This window comes from Bison bison, unplaced genomic scaffold (assembly GCF_000754665.1).
Source record: "Bison bison bison isolate TAMUID 2011002044 unplaced genomic scaffold, Bison_UMD1.0 scf7180017864456, whole genome shotgun sequence".
NCBI classification, from domain to species: Eukaryota; Metazoa; Chordata; class Mammalia; order Artiodactyla; family Bovidae; genus Bison; species Bison bison.
Window position 1 is genome coordinate 20,320,246 of NW_011495018.1, and position 19,479 is coordinate 20,339,724.

Sequence of the window (19,479 nt, forward strand, 5' to 3'; positions counted from 1 at the left end):
TAAATTAAAAATACTTTTTAAAGGACAGTTACATCGAGTTATAGCAGGGTTTCTAATCCTCACTGAGGGTCAGGATCACCTTATGGAACTTTAGAATTAACATTGACCAAGACTCTATTCCTTAGAGATTTGGATTCAAGTGGTCTAGGGAAAGACTCAAGCGGTGTTACATTTTTAAAAGCTCCCTCCCATGGATTTAAACAAGCAGCCAGGATTGGAAATCATATTGCAATTCAACAGAATATTAAACCATATTTTAAAAATCTTTTAGGTGAAGGCAGACCTTTTCTTAAGCAAAACAAAAAGCAAATATTTAAGAAAAATTTGTTTCCAATCATACAACTATAAATAAAAAGCCACATAAAACAGTCATAAAACCAATTATTTAATTGAAGCTATAAAAAGAGGCAATACACTTGATAAAATAATTAGGAAACAATATTTAGCAAATTTTAAAAGATTTAAAACAGGAGAACACTTTACAAAAAGTTGTGTGGGAAATAAAATCCTTAAACTATGAATAGAAATGTAACATTACAGAGTACGTTATAAAATACAATGACAGAAATATAAAAGGACTATGTATACTCTAAGCTGAAAACTATTAATAATGACCAGATATTTAAGTTTAAATTTACAGTTCCTGGGTAAAAGAATCATATTACTTTACACATCTTCCAGACCAATGGGTAGTATTTTCCAATTAACCATGAGTGGTATCATCTTCTACAAAGTCTTTGGCCATCTCTGCTGTGATCACATCAATATGACTAACCTGAAGAATAAACATTAAAAACAGAATCTGTTAAATTGTAAAGAAACTTACCAGTGTTCCCACTGGATACGGTAATATTTTAAAAATACAGCCAATTACCTATAAATTTCATATTTCAAGTCAACTGACTCTAAAACACTGACTGATAAAACCCTTATTTTAATGCTGTTTGTTCAACTGCTAAGTTGCTTCAGTCGTGTCCGACTCTGTGCGACCCCATAGACGGCAGCCCACCAGGCTCCCCCGTCCCTGGGATTCTCCAGGCAAGAACACTGGAGTGGGTTGCCATTTCCTTCTCCAGTTTGTTCAACACATGAGTTTAAAAAATATTTTGCATTTTAATGCTCTGAAGATACAGATAAGTACTAATGTCTAAATATCTGAACCACATTTTTGTTCAGTTTTTTATTACTTTGCTATTTCAAAGAATTTTAAGGCTGAAAACACCTGGAAGAGCCATGTGGTCTAACCAAATATAAATCAATGTATGTAAATGTTAAAGACTGCATTAAATAAGCACTAAATAGACTAGGGAGGAGGATAATGTCTCTTAATGCCAATGAAAATAAAACTATGCAATGAATGCCAAAAAAAACCCCCTGATAAGCTTCATAAACATTTTAAGGTTTTTTTCACAAAGACTTCATCCAATAAGCAACAAGTTTCTGAATTTTTTCTCATGACTTAAGTAACAACAAAAAAAAGAACTGAATGGATACAATGGATTAAATACTATATGAACTTAAACTTCATGTAAAAAAATTTTACCTTATTTCTGAACTTCACACCATAGAATTTGTCAGCGGACTCAAGCAGTTCAGGCCTAAAAGTAGTTGTAATGAATTGAGCATGTACAGCAAGCTCCATAATCATATCTGTAAAAACAAAGAGTAATTTAATAAAACCGTTTTCTCAGTAGAACTAAAAATTTAAAAAGCAATGATCTTTAATCTTACCTAAAATTTAAAACTGCCTGTTTGCATACATCTATAGAAAGCATCAATTTATTTCTTAAGCTAGGGATAAACCTTTAACACCGATATCTTAGTTACAGAATATAAAAGCAGCATTTTCTAACTGGATTAGAAAATGTAGGATTAGAAATAATATCAAAGTAAATTTTTCTCATCCAGAAAAACCAAAAACAACCTTTTCCTGCTACCCACTCCCCCAAGATCTTTTGAACTTACTAAAGATCAGGTATAGATTATTTAAACACTGAATAAAATCTGTTCATGAAAAACAAGTTTTAAAAGGAGAGACATTTGTATAAAAAGCTGAACTGGGGTTGGATTTCCAATTGTTTCATGTTTCTCATAGAACTAAACTTTGTAGTCTAATAAAGAGAAATTATTTTGTTTATTGAATAATACCCTGTCTAGTCTCCCCAGATACCTCAGGCAGCAAGAAATATATGATAGAAGAGGCAAGCTATCATTTCTAGTAAGTTACTATGAAACTATGAAACCAAAACTGTACCCGACACAGCCTTTCTGTGCTGAGCATCCAGAGCCTGGTCAATCTCATCAAACAAGTAAAAAGGAGCTGGGTCACATTTCTGAATGGCAAAAATCAGAGCAAGAGCTACCAAGGATTTCTGTCCACCCGAAAGCTGTTGCATTTCTCTCATTTCACCTTGTTTTCCTGTAAATGACACCTAAGAAAATATTTAATCAGAGTTACTATTTCAAAGGGGTAAAATTACCATCATCACTTAAAATTAAATTGCATACAGTGTACCAATTTAAGATTTGCAAAATATCCACTATGATAATGCTCTCAGGAAAACTGAATATAAAGTTATTTTACCCTAATTCCAACTCCAGTGAACTGGTCAACTGATGGAACACTGCTTTGTGATCCAGAGCCCCTCTCACTTTCACCACTCCCTTCTCCTTCATCCTGAGACTGACTGCCTTCCACATCTCCTTTCTTCATCACCAAAGTAGCTTTGCCACCAGGGACCAACTTCTGGAATACTTCACTAAAGTTTTTGGATACCTTAAAATGAATAATATATAAATAGGTGTCAAATGGAATATGTACTTTTTAAAACAAAGACAAAAATTATTTAAAAGGAATAAAAAATATTTTCATTTTTTAATCTTAAGAACAAGAATAACTTGAAGATAGAACAAGAATAACAAGAAGAACAAGAATAGCTGTATATATACTGGATGTCTGTAAATATTAGAACAATTATCAGTGGAAAAAAAGCTTTTAAATCTTTACAAATTGAATGATAAACTTTTAGCTTGTGTATTAACTACAAACAGAAACATACCTGTTTGAAAGTTAACTGAATAGCTTCATATTTTCGAAGTTCAAGTACATTCATCAGTTCCATGATTGATTTGTACCCCCTGTCCAACTCTTCTTGTCGCTTTATTAACTTTTCTTTCTGCTCCGAGAAATTTACAAACTGATCTAAAGCTTTTTTGTTAACATGGCTATACTTCTTCAATTCTGTGTTGCACTGTTCAAGTTTTCGAAACAACTATAAAGAGAAAAAAACATAAACAAACTCACATGTAGGAAAATTTGTAATGAGATTTCATATTTAAAACAAATTAGATTTACCTGTTTGAGGCTCAGTGTTTGGTATTTTTCAAATGCTTCCTGTGGAAGTGATCCAAGTTCTCGAATTTTCTTCATACACTCTTCTTTCTTCTTCAGCAGCATGCCTTGTCGATTTGTCATCTTTTCTAGTTCTTTAGTATCATGATTTATAGCATCCATGTGTTCTTTTTCCATATTTTTCCAGCGCTCCATACTCTTCTGCAGCTCCTTAATTCCAGCTTCTGTTTTATCGATGGAATTGTCCAAATCTAAAATGGGGGGAAAACCAAATTAGGCCATAACACTTTTGTATTTTGGCTGAGCCATGCGGCTTGCAGGATCTTAGTTCTCTGACCAGAGAGTGAACCTAGATCCTTGGCATGAAAGCAAGGAGTCCTAATCACTGGATCGCCAGGGAATTCCCCATAACACCTATTTTAAGGTGTTATCTGACCAAAGATTTTAATGGTCAAATCTATCAAAATAAATAGGTTTAAATTTTCCTGTGAAAATTTATGAAAGAATTCAGAATAAAATTGGGAGTATACATAAGCCATTCAGTTTATAAAAACCTAAAATAATTTTCTTCTCAGCAATTAAGTGTCAACAAACTTGATTCAGCTATTCCATGCTTTTGTCAATGAAACTAATAATGTATGGTCTCTTAAAAACTGCCACAAACATTTCAATAAAATGAAGGTGACTATAATCAACACCCTAATCTCTGTTCACTAGAAACTGTTTACGACAAAAACTTCTGGTACATGCTTTTGCCTATTTGGGTATTTCATTTTGTAATACAGTCTTATAAAATGAATAAGCTAAATTTAACTAGATATCAAAAACATTTTTACAAAATAAACATTCACCTTCTGATCTTGCCATGGTATCTTTCACCCTTTTATTGATGGCTTCAAGTTCTGAGGTTGTAGCAGTGAGAACAGTACCCCCTTCTGTCTCTCTCAGTTCATTGAGTTCCTATAACACAAAAGGAACACAGGAGCATTAAGCCATAAAAATATAAACTTTGTTAGTTTCAAAATGCTATGACTGCCAATGTTTATATAGCTGTTGATATGTTTGAATAAACACAAAAAACATACTTTAAATAGTTGTAAATACTTAAGGTATCCATTAAGCAGGAAAAAAATGATTAATGACTAAAAAATTTCTTAGCATCTGACCACTACTGAGAAAATATTTGTAACTAATATTTACTGAGTACCTAGAATATGCCAGATAATCACACAAAACATACTGCTATGCTTATTTTACACAAGAGGAAACTGGAGCTTAGAAACATCAAATGACTTGACCAACACAGCACACTAGGTGGCAGTGTGAGATCTCCAAGCCAGGGCAGGTCATCAGACTGCTAGTCTTTCTGTCCCCAGAGTCCATACTCTAAATCAGAGCCTCTCGCATAAGCATATTCAAAAGGTTATGCTCATCAAGAAACCATCAAAAGAGAACGTACCTGTTCTACTTGGTCCAAGCGTTTTCTCAAATTCTCATTGAGGTAAGTCTCTACTCGAGTAATAATACCTTCTAATTTAATTCTTTCATTCAGTAGTTGTCTGTTTTCCTAGAAGAAAAAAGAAAAACACAATTGTTTGTCTACATAGGCATGCACATTTCACATACAGGAATGCTGTTAATCTGTTGTTGTCTCCATTCAGATCAGATCAGTCGCTCAGTCGTGTCCAACTCTTTGTGACCCCATGAATCACAGCACCCCAGGCCTCCCTGTCCATCACCAACTCCTGGAGTTCACTCAGACTCACGTCCATCGAGTCAGTGATGCCATCCAGCCATCTCATCCTCTGTCGTCCCCTTCTCCTCTTGCCCCCAATCCCTCCCAACATCAGAGTCTTTTCCAATGAGTCAACTCTTCGCATGAGGTGGCCAAAGTACTGGAGTTAAAAGACCTTTATTTTCTTCATCTACTCTCTTATCTATCCAGAAAGGCTATTTTTGTGCCTGGTTCTTTTTATAAGGCATACTACCAAAAATATTTTTCTTTTCCTGCTTTTCACTTTTTGAATTTAGGGTTAATTATTTACATCTATATTTAAGAATCAAATGTTATTAAAATGTTTAATCAAAAGTATTTTTAAATATGTAAAAGTGGTCACATCAATAAATAGCAAAGCTAATAAGCTCAATTTTACTAATGACAAACAGGCATTAAATAAGATGAAAGAAAATAAAGATTTCTTATACAACCTTATCATAAGGTTTAGAAAATCTTACTAAAATCTCATTTACTTTAATGGATACTGGAAGTCTTAATCTTATATTTTCTCAGTATCTCTTTCACACTCTTTTACTAGCAAGAAAGACACTTTTCACAACAGTTGATTACCAACAAAATTTTTTTCTGTCAACTGTACTTGCCTGCTGAAGTTGACGAATTTCATCATTCAGTGCATCTACCCTCTTCTGATCTTCAAGACTAAGTTGAGAAAGCAAATCAGTTCCCAGTTCTGCTTTCAGTGATTCTCTGGTGGACTCCATAGCATGCAAACTTGCCTCCAAACTTTGTAAGCTACGTTGCTATATGACAGATTTTCCATTTATTAGTAACGATATTAGTCAGTGTACACTTACAGTAGTGAAAAACTGGAGACCATCAATATTTGATATTAAAGTGAGCTTAAATAATATTATCTCAAATATTAGATGCCCATTACATTTGATAATTAGAACTATGCAACAACAAGAAAAATGTTTACGATGGAATGTTATGCAGGATGTGTGGAATAAATATATCATATTCCATGGTCAACCTATATAAAAATCATTATGCATATTCATAAGAACAGAAAGAAGTTGTTAGAATGTTAGGGTGGTCTAATTGTGGGTATATACACTACATTTTTAACTTTGTTGTTTTAGTGTAATTGATGTACAAAATTAGTAGTTTTTGTCAAAACTGCTCATGTTTATGAGACCAATGGATATTATCATTTGTAATAGCAATAACAATTCACTTTCTAACTCATTTTAATATAATTTGGGCAAAATGCAGTCAAATAAATCCATAAATAGCATTTACAGACACAAATGGTACCTGGCTGACTATCAAACAATACTTTTATGTCATGGCTCAAAATGCCTACTGGCTTAATGAAGTTGGAAAATATGAATTTGGCGTACAAAAGTAGACTCATGAGTACTCATGAGTAAAAGTGTGATAAAGATACATGCAGATACCCAAAGTATGGGCCTAAATGAAAATGGAACATAATGTATATGCTATATAACCTACACAATATATAGTCTACCCCAAATCTATATAATTAAATATATTTTTAAAAAGCATATTTACGAACCTTGGGCATAAAGGTTTTCTCTGACTGCTGCCTCTTCTCTTTTAACATCTTCATTTCTGATAATATGCTATCTCGAGATGCTTTAAATTTCCTTTGCTGAGTCTCTATTTGCTGCATTTGGTTCATAAGCTGATCAATTTCATTATTAATCCCTATACAAGGCTAAGGAAAATTCTCTTCAGTGTCTGTTAACTTGTATCCCCTTCCTTTTCTTTATCCCTAGATTAAGCTATTTCCCCAAATTTAAGTACCATAACAACACAGAATTAAATCCTATGTCAAGTCTGTTCAGTCATAAAAGCAGCTTTAAACATTTTAACCCACTTCTCTCTCAAAATAACATACAATTTTACCAACTGCTATATAAAATAAATAAAACCATGGGAAAGTCCTAAAGGAAGCTAAATGATACACATTTTAAAATATATATCTTTTTCATTCAGCAAGTATTTACTATATAAACTTATGCTTAAAGCACTATATAAGACAGTCAGATGTAAAGAGGAGGATTCACGTATTTTCCCAGGCAAGATCTGTGCTCAAATCTTGCCAAATTTGGGCAGATTTCAAAGTATGCAAAGTCAAAGCTAAGACGTTTATTTACCTTCTTCTCTGTGCTCTTGCTTCCAACTGATGACAAAGAAGCTATACACTCACAATTTTTAAAATGCCAGTTTCAATAAAAATATTCTAATGAAGCAGTAAAAATATTTATTTTCACTGCTTGACTACCTGTATTTAATATTGTGTGACATAATGCAAGGTATAGACACAAAGCACTTTTGCCTTATACCATGGTTATTTTAAGAAAATGGACATGCACAACTGTTTTAGTTTTGAGCTGAACTAGTCACTTTTCACAGAAAACCATTTTTATCTGAAAAAATGGAAAGAACCATGGTTACTAAGACTTGCATTTTGATGGACATTTCCTCCACTAATACTAAATCTTAAACTCAAGATAATAACCCCTAATAGACATTTTTCAATCCTTATATATTTAACTTCTATGTAATATGTGGCATTCCTGATACTGCCCACTCTTCTTCCAGTGAAACCCTATCCTGGTTTTCTTCCTATAATTGTCTGACAAATCCTCCTCAGCTCCCTTTACAATCTTAAATTTCTGTGTTCCTCAGGTTCTTTTCTCTCAGAAATACACTCATTGCCATTAACTATGTAACAGTTAAGCAAAGGATATTACAATGGTTTTTAGTTTTCTCCCTGTTTTCGGAAGTTAAACGGACATACTACACAAGCCTTAAGTAAAAGTCAAAATAAAACACATGGGATACTTCCCCCCACTGTGTATGTGAAAATACATCTAACACTCAAAAGATTGTATATTCCAACCAAAACACAGGTCTTTCTCTATAGCAACACAAGACAAAAAGATATTTTCAATATTTCTGCGCAGATTTTCATTGAGCTTTGCTTCAAGCTCACCAAGTTCTTCTTCCGCTTTTCTAACATCTTTTTGTAATTCAAGTCTAGATTTCCTTGTATCATAATAGCCTCCAGTCAAAGCACCTCGATGACTAACTTGGTCACCTATTAATAAAACACAATAAAATTAGTAATTCTGTATAACAACATCTTTATTCAACAATAAATTGATTCATAATCAAACGCCTAGATTAATCTAAAGGTTTTACCTATTTAATAAGAACTTAAAAGTTAACAGTTTCAGCCACCCCAGAAAAAATGTTGTTTTACAATATGAACACTTGCACTTAAAAAATATACCTTCCAGGTAAACCTGAACATTTGCCAGAAAGGAAAGAAGTGTTAAAGACTAACAGGAACATGTCAACAAGACACAGAACCTAGCTTGAAATTCCCAATGGCCATAACTGGAAATATGAAAATCAAAAATAATAATGGCAATTTGGAACACATTGAATAATAAAAAAAAAAATCCATGAATCACAGCAATACATAAAAAGGAAAAAAGGAGGGGGCTTTTCTTTACAGAAAAGTGACAGCTAATAAATATAGAAGCAATCACGGAATTTTAGAATGATCATTTTGAAATCCTCAATGTATTAATCAAGTCAGGCAAGGGTCACCAAAGGATGCTCAGCCCTTGGCAAAAAACTTTTGGGGGAACCTGATATTCATGTGTCCATATCATTTATTACCTACAAAGGGGAAAAGGTACCTTTACAACCAAGATCTGCTAGAGGTCAAAGCTGACCACTAACAGTGGGACACGCAGTAAGAAGTACACATTACCCATGCCAAGAATGCTTAACCTAACCTAATAAAGAGGAAGCAGTAAGACAAATCCACAACACAAAAGATTTTTGAGAGGGCAGACAGAAGAAGCAAGAACCACAGTCCCACAGTGGCTAAAACGAAAACTACATCACAGAAAGTTAACCAGGATGAAAAAAGCAGAGGGTTTTGTCCCAGATGAAGGGGCAAGACAAATCCCAGAAAAACAACCAAATGAAGTGGAGAGAGGCAATCTTCCAGAAGAACTCAGAATGATAGTCAAGATGATCCAGAATCTCAGAAACAGAACAAAGATTGAAAAGATGCAGACATGTTTATCAGAGACCTAGAAGAACTAAAGAACAAACGAGATGAACAATACACTAGAAGGAATCAATAGCAGAACAACTGATGCAGAAGAATGGATAAGTGACCTGGAGGACAGGATGCTGGAAATCACTGCTGCAAACAGAATAGAAAAAAGAGTGAAAAAAAAATGAAGACAGAACACAAGAATTTCTTTGAAAAAGTAAATTTCTGGGGGTGGGAGGAAAACTGGAGAACTGTGCTATACTGAAACTGTTTATGCTCCCCTGTAAACATATAGGGGAAAAAAAAAAAAAGAAAATGAGGACAAGTGAACCTATATACCAGAGGTTCTTAACCTTCACTCAAAATAAAATTCAGGAGGTCCACTGCTAAATCTCATTTTTAATATCTTAAAGAATAAATTACTATGTCATATTTCTAGAAATACTGTGATAACCATGCCAACTGGTTTCTTTGGTGATCCAAAGTATTTTGTTTAATACATTTAAAAAATTTTTGAGAAAGGTGCCAGAGGCTTCACCAAACCAAGTCCATGGTGCCAAAAGGTTAAGTAAGAAATTAATTCTACTATGCATTAAATGATTATACTTATGAGACATCAATTAAACATAAAGTGTTGACCTTGTTTAAATTCTGACTTGAATAAACCAACAGGATTTAAAAATGACAAGTAACTGGACATGAATTTTCAAATACTTTTAAAGAAATTTATTTGTTCAAAGCTAATAATTACTATTACGAACCTTCCAAGGTTATGCAGTCCATAGTGAAAGCACGGGCCAACTGGGTTGAAACTTCCATACTACGACAAATAAGTGTTTTTCCAAATACATGTTTGAAAGCTTTGTCAAATCTGGGATTGTACCTCAATTTACTTATCATAGGAATAGCATCCTAAAAATGAGTATGTTGTTAGCAAGCAAAGAAATCACAACACAATTAAAATGTTAGCAGAATTGTAAATTACATTTTTCTGAAATACAAATAAAATGCCTTTACATTTCAAAACTGTTGATTTTTATACTGAACAAGTGAGAAAAATCATTCTACTGAAATATCCTGGAAATTGTACTCATGTAAGTCATCCAGGTTTTCAATAGTATAGAGGTTTTCAGGGTACGGTGATAAAGAGCTCAGTGGCTTTGGAGCCAGACTGATCAAGTTCAAATCTCAGTTCTGCTTCTCAGATGTGTGCTCTGGACAAGTTGCTTAACTTCTATACTCATCTACAGAACTACAGTAACAACAGTACCTTCCTCACAAAGTTGTTAAGATTAGGCGAGTTATAAATGTGAAACATTTAGGGTAGCATCTGTCACACAGAAGGGACAAATATAAACTAGTAGTATATTCTCAAAATATTTTCATTTTATTTTCATCTAATAATACACATATAACCTTAGTTAGATACTCAGAAAAATATTTTTTCAGATAAAATTTATTTTCCCTTTTTTCTCTCTCAACTGGCAGAATCAAATTTTTACATTAGGAAATACATCCTACATACAGAAAAAAGCAATAAATACGTTGTTGCTGCTGCTAAGTTGCTTCAGTCGTGTCCAACTTTCTGTGACCCCAGAGACGGCAGCCCACCAGCCCCCGTCCCTGGGATTCTCCAGGCAAGAACACTGGAGTGGGTTGCCATTTCCTTCTCCAATGTGTGAAAGTGAAAAGTGAAAGTGAAGTTGCTCAGTCGTGTCCAACTCTTAGCGACCCCATGGACTGCAGCCTATCAGGCTCCTCCGTCCATGGGATTTTCCAGGCAAGAGTACTGGAGTGGAGTGCCATTGCTTTCTCTGAATAAATATGTTAAGCTTAAATTAATAATTAGAAAGCAAACACCAATATAACCACCATGTAGGACAAGAAACAAAACACTGCTATAAAACCCAGAAGTCACGCGTGTAGCCCTCTTCTAATCATAGCGGTTATCTCCAATGGTTACCTGCTGGTGATGACCACTCTTACAATTATGTGGCAATCACTTCCTTGCACTTGTAGTTCTGTCATCTAAGATTACTTTTGTTCAGGTATTGTAAAGGGAACAACACTATATGCATTCTCTCGTGACTTGCTTCACTCACGTATCACATTTAGGATTCAATTTCTCCTCCTCAAACTTCAGAGATAGTTTGTAGATTTAAAAGAAAAGGCTAGACTACTTAAATAGCTCATAAGATTCTCACTGTTCCTCTTCAACTGTAGCTCATTCTCCCGGGTTTTAGCTTTAACCTTAAAAAACAGTGAAATAACTGCTACTACCATCAACATTCTGAAGCCAAATGCCTCAAAGCAATTACATTTTTATCAAGGATGATGTCTAGGTAATATTTTTAATCTGCTAAAAAGCATACCAGCTAATAACAAGAGCAACATTATGCTTTCAGAGCCTATCATCTTGCTAGATATTTTTAATCTAATTTATAAGCTGTTTTAAAAAAAGAATATTCAGAAATCTTATTTACTTTAAATGATACTTCCACAGGGAATTCTTCTCCAATTATTAAATCTTAATTTTGTCTCCTTGAGTTACACTCTCAGAATACCCTGTACTGATGTATTTTAACACTTTGCACATTTTGCAATGGTTTATGTCATGGCTATGACCTCTGTCTTCCTTCCTTTCCTCATCCAGCATTAACTATCCTCTACGGTAAGAAAGGAATGTTTTCCTCACAGACTATGTGAACCAGTGTATAGTGCTAAACCAAGAAAAAAACAAAAAAACTTATTGAAAGACAGACTTTAACACACATCAACTCACATTGGTTTCAGGATAGGCAGTATCCCTTACATCTAACTTGTTAAGAGGCAGGAAAGTAACCTCTCCAGGAAGATTCATTTTATTAAACTCCATCAAAATCTTCGTGCTGACTTCATCTGAATCAACAATGTGATAAAATAACCTACATGTAAAGAGAATGAGATAGGTCCAAAGTGCTTTAAACATTTAAGCAAACAAGTTACTTTTTTCTATGCAATCCAATTTGTATGGGGAGGGCTACTCAGAAAATTCCAATGGAGGGAGAGAAAGTACAAAAAGGAGAAGTTCTAGTTTCTACAACTAGGAACAAACACTTAGCATCAATGTCTTTAATTGGAATATTAAATAAAATAGGATTGGAATATTAAATAAAAGAGGATATATTTAAACTACAAAAGGTTGTTTCTTAGGTTATTCTTATTCCCTCTTTTCTTTAAAAACTCAAAACATCAAGCAAAAAAACGAATCTCACCTGTTTCCAGCAGTGACTTCCACACATGTGTAGAAAGCAGGCTCACATTCAAAGTTATTCATCACAATACCATGATAGCCATTTTGAACATGCTGGTTTATTCCTTTTCGACGGAAGTGGTCTAGCACTTTATTTATGCTATCTATTCCATTTAAAATGGCCTGTTCAGAAACAAAAAATTGTAAAATATTGCTAATGGCACTCATGCTGATATAAAACGCCCCTATTACTCTATACATTAAAAAAATATACCAAATTGGGAGACTGAAATTGACATATACACAACTACATATAAAACAGACAACAGTAAGAATCTACCGTACAGCACAAAGAACTCTACTCAATACTCAGTAATGCCCTATTTGAAAAAAGAATCTAAAAAAAGAGTGGATATACTTATATGTATAACTGATTCACTTTGCTGAACACCTGAAACTAATACAACTCTGTAAACCAACTATTTTCCAATAAAAATTTAAAAAAATAAAAAATATACCACAGATTAAACACCTTCTCCAACAACAGGTCAACTCCTTTTAAATATGCCAACTATGTGCAACACCTTGTATTATGGATTCTGTCCCATGACATTAGCATTAAAAATGGACCCTTCATCTAGAACTCAAAAGTGCTATTTTTAATAGCATGGGTGCTTAAATGATATCCAGTATTTCATATTTATAAGACGAGTTAATTTGCATTCTTCTCTTGAAAGCTAATAAATTCTTATGCAGTGATAACTGACTCAATGCAAACTGAGGTAATGAAAGAACCTACCCACCTTTCCTGTTGCAGCTCTAAGGAGTTGCTGTTTCTTTTCAAGATCTTCTCTTTTAGCAGCAAGTGCCTGCTGTTCTGCATTCTCTTCTCTCCACAAGTAACTAATCAATAAAAAAGAGACTGTCTTCAATTTTAAAATTAAGACAATATGCTAACAGTATACAATTTTGAGGGAAGATAGTTAATTTATAATTTAAAGACCATTTAACAGCCAGTAACTACCATTACTCAAAAATATTAAGGCATACTTTAGTCTATACTAACTTTCTTTCACTTTGTAATTCATCTTTCTTATTTTTTACTTCATAGTATTTTCTGTCCAGTTCTTCAACCCGAGCTTTGACTTCATTAAGATCCTGATCCAGTTTCTATGGAAATAAAAATACATCAAATTTAAAATCTAATTTCATACAAACTAATCCCTAGTAACAGAAAGCAGGTCAGTTGTTACCAGAGGATGGAAGAGGCCAGGAAAGGAGAGAGGGAGGAATTACCAAGGGATATGGGAAACATTTTGGGGTGATCAACAGGCTTGTTATCTTAATTGTGGTGATGGTTTAACAAGCACATACACATATCAAAACAATTAATTTGTTCATTAATGACCTTACTACTTCTATAATATATACTCTAGAATTTTAGAAGAAAAAAATTTATTAATACATTCTCAAAACACTGCAGTGCATACTTTTCACATGGACCCCTCTACACACACACACACACACACACACACAAAAGAATACAAGAGATTTAGGAACATACTAAGAAGCAAAAGGCTCTTTTGCACAATGTAATTAACACTGTAAAATCATCTCTATCCAATATAAAGAACAGAGTTCACCCTCCCAAGTGGTCATTTTGATACACTTAAATGCAACTGAAATATTGAAAAAGAATTTCAAACTTGAAAAAGAATGAATAAAACCTCTTACTGCAAACTCCTGTTTTAGCACCAAGCTTTTTCAAAAAGGGCATCTGTTGAGGTTGGTATTTCCATGAACTCAAGATAAAAATACCTTTTATTTCAAGACAGGATGTAGCTATCTCAACTAAAACTATACTAACAAATTCCCAAAGAACTGACTACTTCAATCAATCTGTTTTCCATTCCTGACCAAAGTCCAAAGCACACTGGCCAGTAGTCTATTACTCCTGGTCACTTGTCCTACCAGCTGAGCTGTTTATGGTTACAGAATCAGTTCTGTTTGCTCCCTAGTATGTTTTTGTTTTTACGTGACTGATTACATTAAACATTAGATAAACTGATGATATGAGTACAAGGAAAAGTTGTTCCTTTAAAAAACTGATTTAGTTTTGAACACACTCAAAGACTAGTCACTGAAAATTGGATTAAAAGAGCAAGTGAAAGTGAAGTCGCTCAGTCGTGTCCGACTCTTTGCAACCTCGTGGACTGTAGCCCACCAGGCTCCTCCGTCCATGGGATTCTCCAGGCAAGAATACTGGAGTGGGTTGCCATTTCCTTCTCCAGGGGATCTTCCCGACCCAGGGATCAAACCCAGGTCTTCCGCATTGCAGGCAGAAGTTTTAACCTCTGAGCCACCAGGGAAGCCCTAAATGGGCAAAAACCTCTAATATATAAAATGTAAATGCATATGGTAATAGATAATATGTACTTTATAATGGGCTTCTCAGGTAGCTCAGTAGAAATGGAGTAGCCATCACAGTCAACAAAAATGTCTGGAAAGCAGTACTTGGATGCAATCTCAAAAACAACAGAATGATCTCTGCTCGTTTCCAAGGCAAACCATTCAGTATCACGATAATCCAAGTCTATGCCCCGACCACTAATGCTGAAAAAGCTGAAAGTTTCTATGAAGACCTACAAGATGTTCTAGAACTAACACCCAAAAAAGATGTCCTTTTCATTACAGGGGACTAGAATGCAAAAGTAGGAAGTCAAGAAATACCTGGAGTAACAGGCAAATTTGGCCTTGGAGTACAGAATGAAGCAGGGCAGAGGCTAATAGAGTTTTGTCAAGAGAACACACTGGTCATAGAAAACATCCTCTTCCAACAATACAAGAGAAGACTCTACACATGGACATCACCAAATGGTCAATACAGAAATGAGATTACATTCTTTGCAGCCAAAGATGGAGAAGCTCTATACAGTCAGCAAAAACAAGACTGGGAGCTGTGGCCAGATCATGAACTCCTTATTGCCAAATTCAGACTAAATTGAAGAAAGTAGGGAAAACCACTAGACCATTCAGGTCTGACCCAAATCAAATCCCTTACAAATATACAGTAGAAGTGAGAAATAGATTTAAGGGACTAGATCTGATAGACAGAGTGCCTGATGAACTATGGACGGAGGTTCATGACATTGTACAGGAGGCAGGGATCAAGACCATCCCCAAGAAAAAGAAATGCAAAAAGGCAAAATGGCTGGCTGAGGAGGCCTTACAAATAGCTGTGAAAAGAAAAGAAGTGAAAGCAAAGTAGAAAAGGAAAAGACATAAGCATCTGAATGCAGAGTTCCAAAGAATAGCAAGGAGAGAGAAGAAAGCCTTCCTCAGTGATCAATGCAAAGAAACAGAGGAAAATAATAGAATGGGAAAGACTAGAGATCTCTTCAAGAAAATTAGAGATACCAAGGGAACACTTCATGCAAAGTGGGCACAATAAAGGACAGAAACAGTATGGACCTAACAGAAGCAAAAGATATTAAGATGAGGTGGCAAGAATACACAGAACAATACAATAAAGATCTTTACAACCCAGATCATCACGATGGTGTGATCACTCACCTAGAGCTAGACATCCTGGAGTGCAAACCAAGTGGGCCTTAGGAAACATCACTATGAACAAAGCTAGTGGAGGTGATGGAATTCCAGTTGAGCTATTTCAAATCCTAAAAGATGATGCTGTGAAAGTGCTGCACTGGATATGCCAGCAAATTTGGAAAACTCAGCAGTGGCCACAGGACTGGAAAACATCAGTTTTCATTCCAATCCCAAAGAAAGGCAATGCCAAAGAAAGCTCAAACTACCACACAATTGTACTCATCTCACACGCTGGCAAAGTAATGCTCAAGATTCTCCAAGCGAGGCTTCAACAGTATGTGAACGATGAACTTCCAGATGTTCAAGCTGGATTTAGAAAAGGCAGAGGAACCAGAGATCAAATTGCCAACATCTGCTGGATCACTGAAAAAGCAAGAGAGTTCCAGAAAAACATCTATTTCTGCTTTATTGACTATGCCAAAGCCTTTGACTGTATGGATCACAACAAACTGGAAAATTCTTAAGAGAGATGGGAATACGAGACCACCTGACCTGCCTCCTAAGAAAACTCTATGCAGGTCAAGAAACAACAGTTAGAACTGGACATGGAACAGACTGGTTCCAAATTGGGAAATGAGTATGTCAAGGCTGTATATTGTTATCCTGCTTATTTAACTTATGTGCAGAGTACATCATGAGAAATGCTGGACTGGATGAAGCACAAGCTGGAATCAAGATTGCTGGGAGAAATATCAATAACCTCAGATATGCAGATGACACCACCCTTATGACAGAAAGCGAAGAGGAACTAAAGAGCCTCTTGATGAAAGTGATAAAGAGCCTCTTGATGAAAGTGATAAAGAGGAGAGTGAAAAAGTTGGCTTAAAACTCAACATTCAGAAGACTAAGATCATGGCGTCTGGTCTCATCACTTCATGGCAAACAGATGGGGAAACAGTGGCTGACTTTATTTTTGGGGGCTCCAAAATCACTGCAGATGGTGACTGCAGCCATGAAATTAAGATACTTGCTCCTTGGAAGAAAAGTTATGACCAATCTAGATAGCATATTAAAAAGCAGAGACATTACCTTGCTAACAAAGGTCCATCTAGTCAAAGCTATGGTTTTTCCAGTGGTCATGTATGGATGTGAGAGTTGGACTATAAAGAAAGCTAAGGGCTAAAGAATTGAGCCTTTTGAACTGTGGTGTTGGAGAAGACTCTTGAGAGTCCCTTGAACAGCTAGGAGATCCAGCCAGTCCATTCTAAAGGAAATCAGTCCTGAATATTCATTGGAAGCACTGATGCTGAAGCTGAAACTCCAACACTTTGGCCACCTGATGCATAGAACTGACTCATTTGAAAAGACCCTGATGCTGGGAACGACTGAAGGTGGGAGGAGAAGGGGACAACAGAAGATGAGATGGTTGGATGGCATCAACGACTCAATGGACATGAGTTTGAGGAGTTGGTAACGGACAGGGAGGGCTGGCGTGCTGCACTCCATGGGGTCACAAAGAGTCAGACAAGACTGAGTGACTGAACTGAACTGAAATGGTGGCTCAGTGATAAAGAATCTGCCTATCAAGGCAGGAGACACCGGTTCGATCCCTGGGTGGGGAAGATCCTCTGGAGGGGGAAATGGCAACTGACTCCAGCATTCTTGCCTGAAAAATCCCATAAACAGAGGAGTCTGGTGGGCCACAGAGTTGGACACGACTGAGCACACATGCACATATTTTCTAACAGTAATTCAAAATGTCAAGTCACAAAGTCAAGGAAAGACTGAGGAGCGGATGCAGATTAAAGCAGATAACAGAAACATGACAACTAAATGCAATATATGATCTTATATTGAATCCTGAATTGTTTTCATCCAACTTTAAGGAGAACTGTATTTACATGTGCAGCTCATAACAGGAAAGTCCCCTTGGAATGCTAATCACTACTCATATTCATAAGAAATACCTTGGGTGCTACATCAAGATTGGTATACACTCTGGTGAAGAATGTTGATAAAGAAGGCTATTCAGGTGTCAGGGGTAGGCAGTATATGGGAAATCTCAATACCTTCCTCTCAATTTTGCTATGAACCCAAAGATGCACTTTAAAAAATGTCTAAAAATAAAGACTGGTACATAAGCATACACTTATCTTTAAATATTTATATATAAATACATGTAAATATTATACATTAAATGCATATAAGTATACATATTTAAGATTTTATGTTTTCAGTGACTTTTCTGATAAACTGACCATACCAATGGTGAAGACCTTGTAAGGTAAAAAGGTTCCTTCTAGGTGTGTGTATATATAAATAAATAAATATATATATTCTTACCCTACACCTGTCCTACACACTCCCTTCTCACCACTTCGATCATCTTCCAATCACCTATATATATCCACAAGTATCACTTAAGAAAGCATTTTTCTCTCTTTCTAATTTTAAATAATTTACAATCTTTCTTATTCAAAGTAATGGTTTTATCTTCTACTTCACTTTTTAAGAAAATGCTAACTAAACATGCAGAGTGAATGTTTAATTCATTTAGAAAGTGTTATAAAATCACCAATGTGTTAACAAAATATATTCTGCAGTAAGTTATTACACTGATAGAATACTACATTATTACATAAAAATGGAAAACTTTTAAATTACTATAGACATTTTAGATTTGTATATTACTTAAAGTTAAGTGTACAGTCCAAGTGCATGTTACTGACTCATAAAAAATATATTTTAAAATATATTTAATCTATATGGACACTCACTGACATGGCAAAAAATCTTTAAAAAAAGAACTACCATATGTATAATATTAAACTGTCCTGGTCTTATCTAATTAAGTATCTGTCTTGCGTATTTTATGATAATTATTTACAAATAAAACTTAAAAGAAACAGATAAACCTGCACATGTTCACACTCAAAGATTTCACAAAGCAGCTATAAAAGTTCTTACATTATACTGCTCCAGATTTTTCTCTTTATTTGCCTCAGTGTCCTCCAAATCCTTATGTATAGCAGCAATCTGTCTTTTCTTGTCATTAATAGCTTGATCTAAAGACTTGAGTTCCTTTTTAATCCACTTATCCCTTTCTTCTTTTGATGTAAACTGGCTTCCTCGACCCTGCTTTGCATAAAGGTCAGTTCTCTCTTGGGTAGCTTGGGCCAATCTACACAAGACAGAAAAGAATGGATTGAAAAGGAGAATAGGAAATAACCAAGTTTAATTGTAATCAATACCTCAAGAGTACAGAGAGACAATAACCATTTTTGTAATTCCATACAAGAAGGAAAGGAGAATTCCCTGGTGGTCCAGTGATTAGGACTCTGTGCTCTCACTGCCGAGGGCCTAGGTTTGACAGTCAGGGAACTAAGACCCCACAAGCAACATGGGGAAAAAGGGGGAAAAAAAAAAAAGGAATTAAGTATAAAAGCAACTGTTATCTAATAGTGCTTCTAGGACTAGCTCTATATAACATTAATTTAACT

At 35.0% G+C, this 19,479-nt stretch overlaps 1 protein-coding gene across 1 annotated transcript in view; it reads right to left on the reverse strand.

Annotated features, from left to right (window-relative positions):
* Nucleotides 1–364: 364 nt before the first annotated feature.
* Nucleotides 365–19,479, reverse strand: part of SMC3 (structural maintenance of chromosomes 3) — a 56,184-nt gene continuing 37,069 nt past the window's right edge. The window contains exons 14-30 of the mRNA XM_010859594.1: nucleotides 18,947–19,160; nucleotides 13,497–13,600; nucleotides 13,234–13,333; nucleotides 12,453–12,613; nucleotides 11,981–12,122; nucleotides 9,960–10,110; nucleotides 8,068–8,220; nucleotides 6,670–6,821; nucleotides 5,732–5,890; nucleotides 4,812–4,919; nucleotides 4,204–4,312; nucleotides 3,356–3,603; nucleotides 3,060–3,272; nucleotides 2,585–2,776; nucleotides 2,255–2,432; nucleotides 1,544–1,650; nucleotides 365–775 (exon numbers count right to left, since the gene is read on the reverse strand). Coding sequence (XP_010857896.1) covers nucleotides 704–775; nucleotides 1,544–1,650; nucleotides 2,255–2,432; nucleotides 2,585–2,776; nucleotides 3,060–3,272; nucleotides 3,356–3,603; nucleotides 4,204–4,312; nucleotides 4,812–4,919; nucleotides 5,732–5,890; nucleotides 6,670–6,821; nucleotides 8,068–8,220; nucleotides 9,960–10,110; nucleotides 11,981–12,122; nucleotides 12,453–12,613; nucleotides 13,234–13,333; nucleotides 13,497–13,600; nucleotides 18,947–19,160 — 2,563 coding nt within the window. The 3' untranslated portion in view covers nucleotides 365–703. The remainder of the gene's footprint in view (nucleotides 776–1,543; nucleotides 1,651–2,254; nucleotides 2,433–2,584; nucleotides 2,777–3,059; nucleotides 3,273–3,355; nucleotides 3,604–4,203; nucleotides 4,313–4,811; nucleotides 4,920–5,731; nucleotides 5,891–6,669; nucleotides 6,822–8,067; nucleotides 8,221–9,959; nucleotides 10,111–11,980; nucleotides 12,123–12,452; nucleotides 12,614–13,233; nucleotides 13,334–13,496; nucleotides 13,601–18,946; nucleotides 19,161–19,479) is intronic.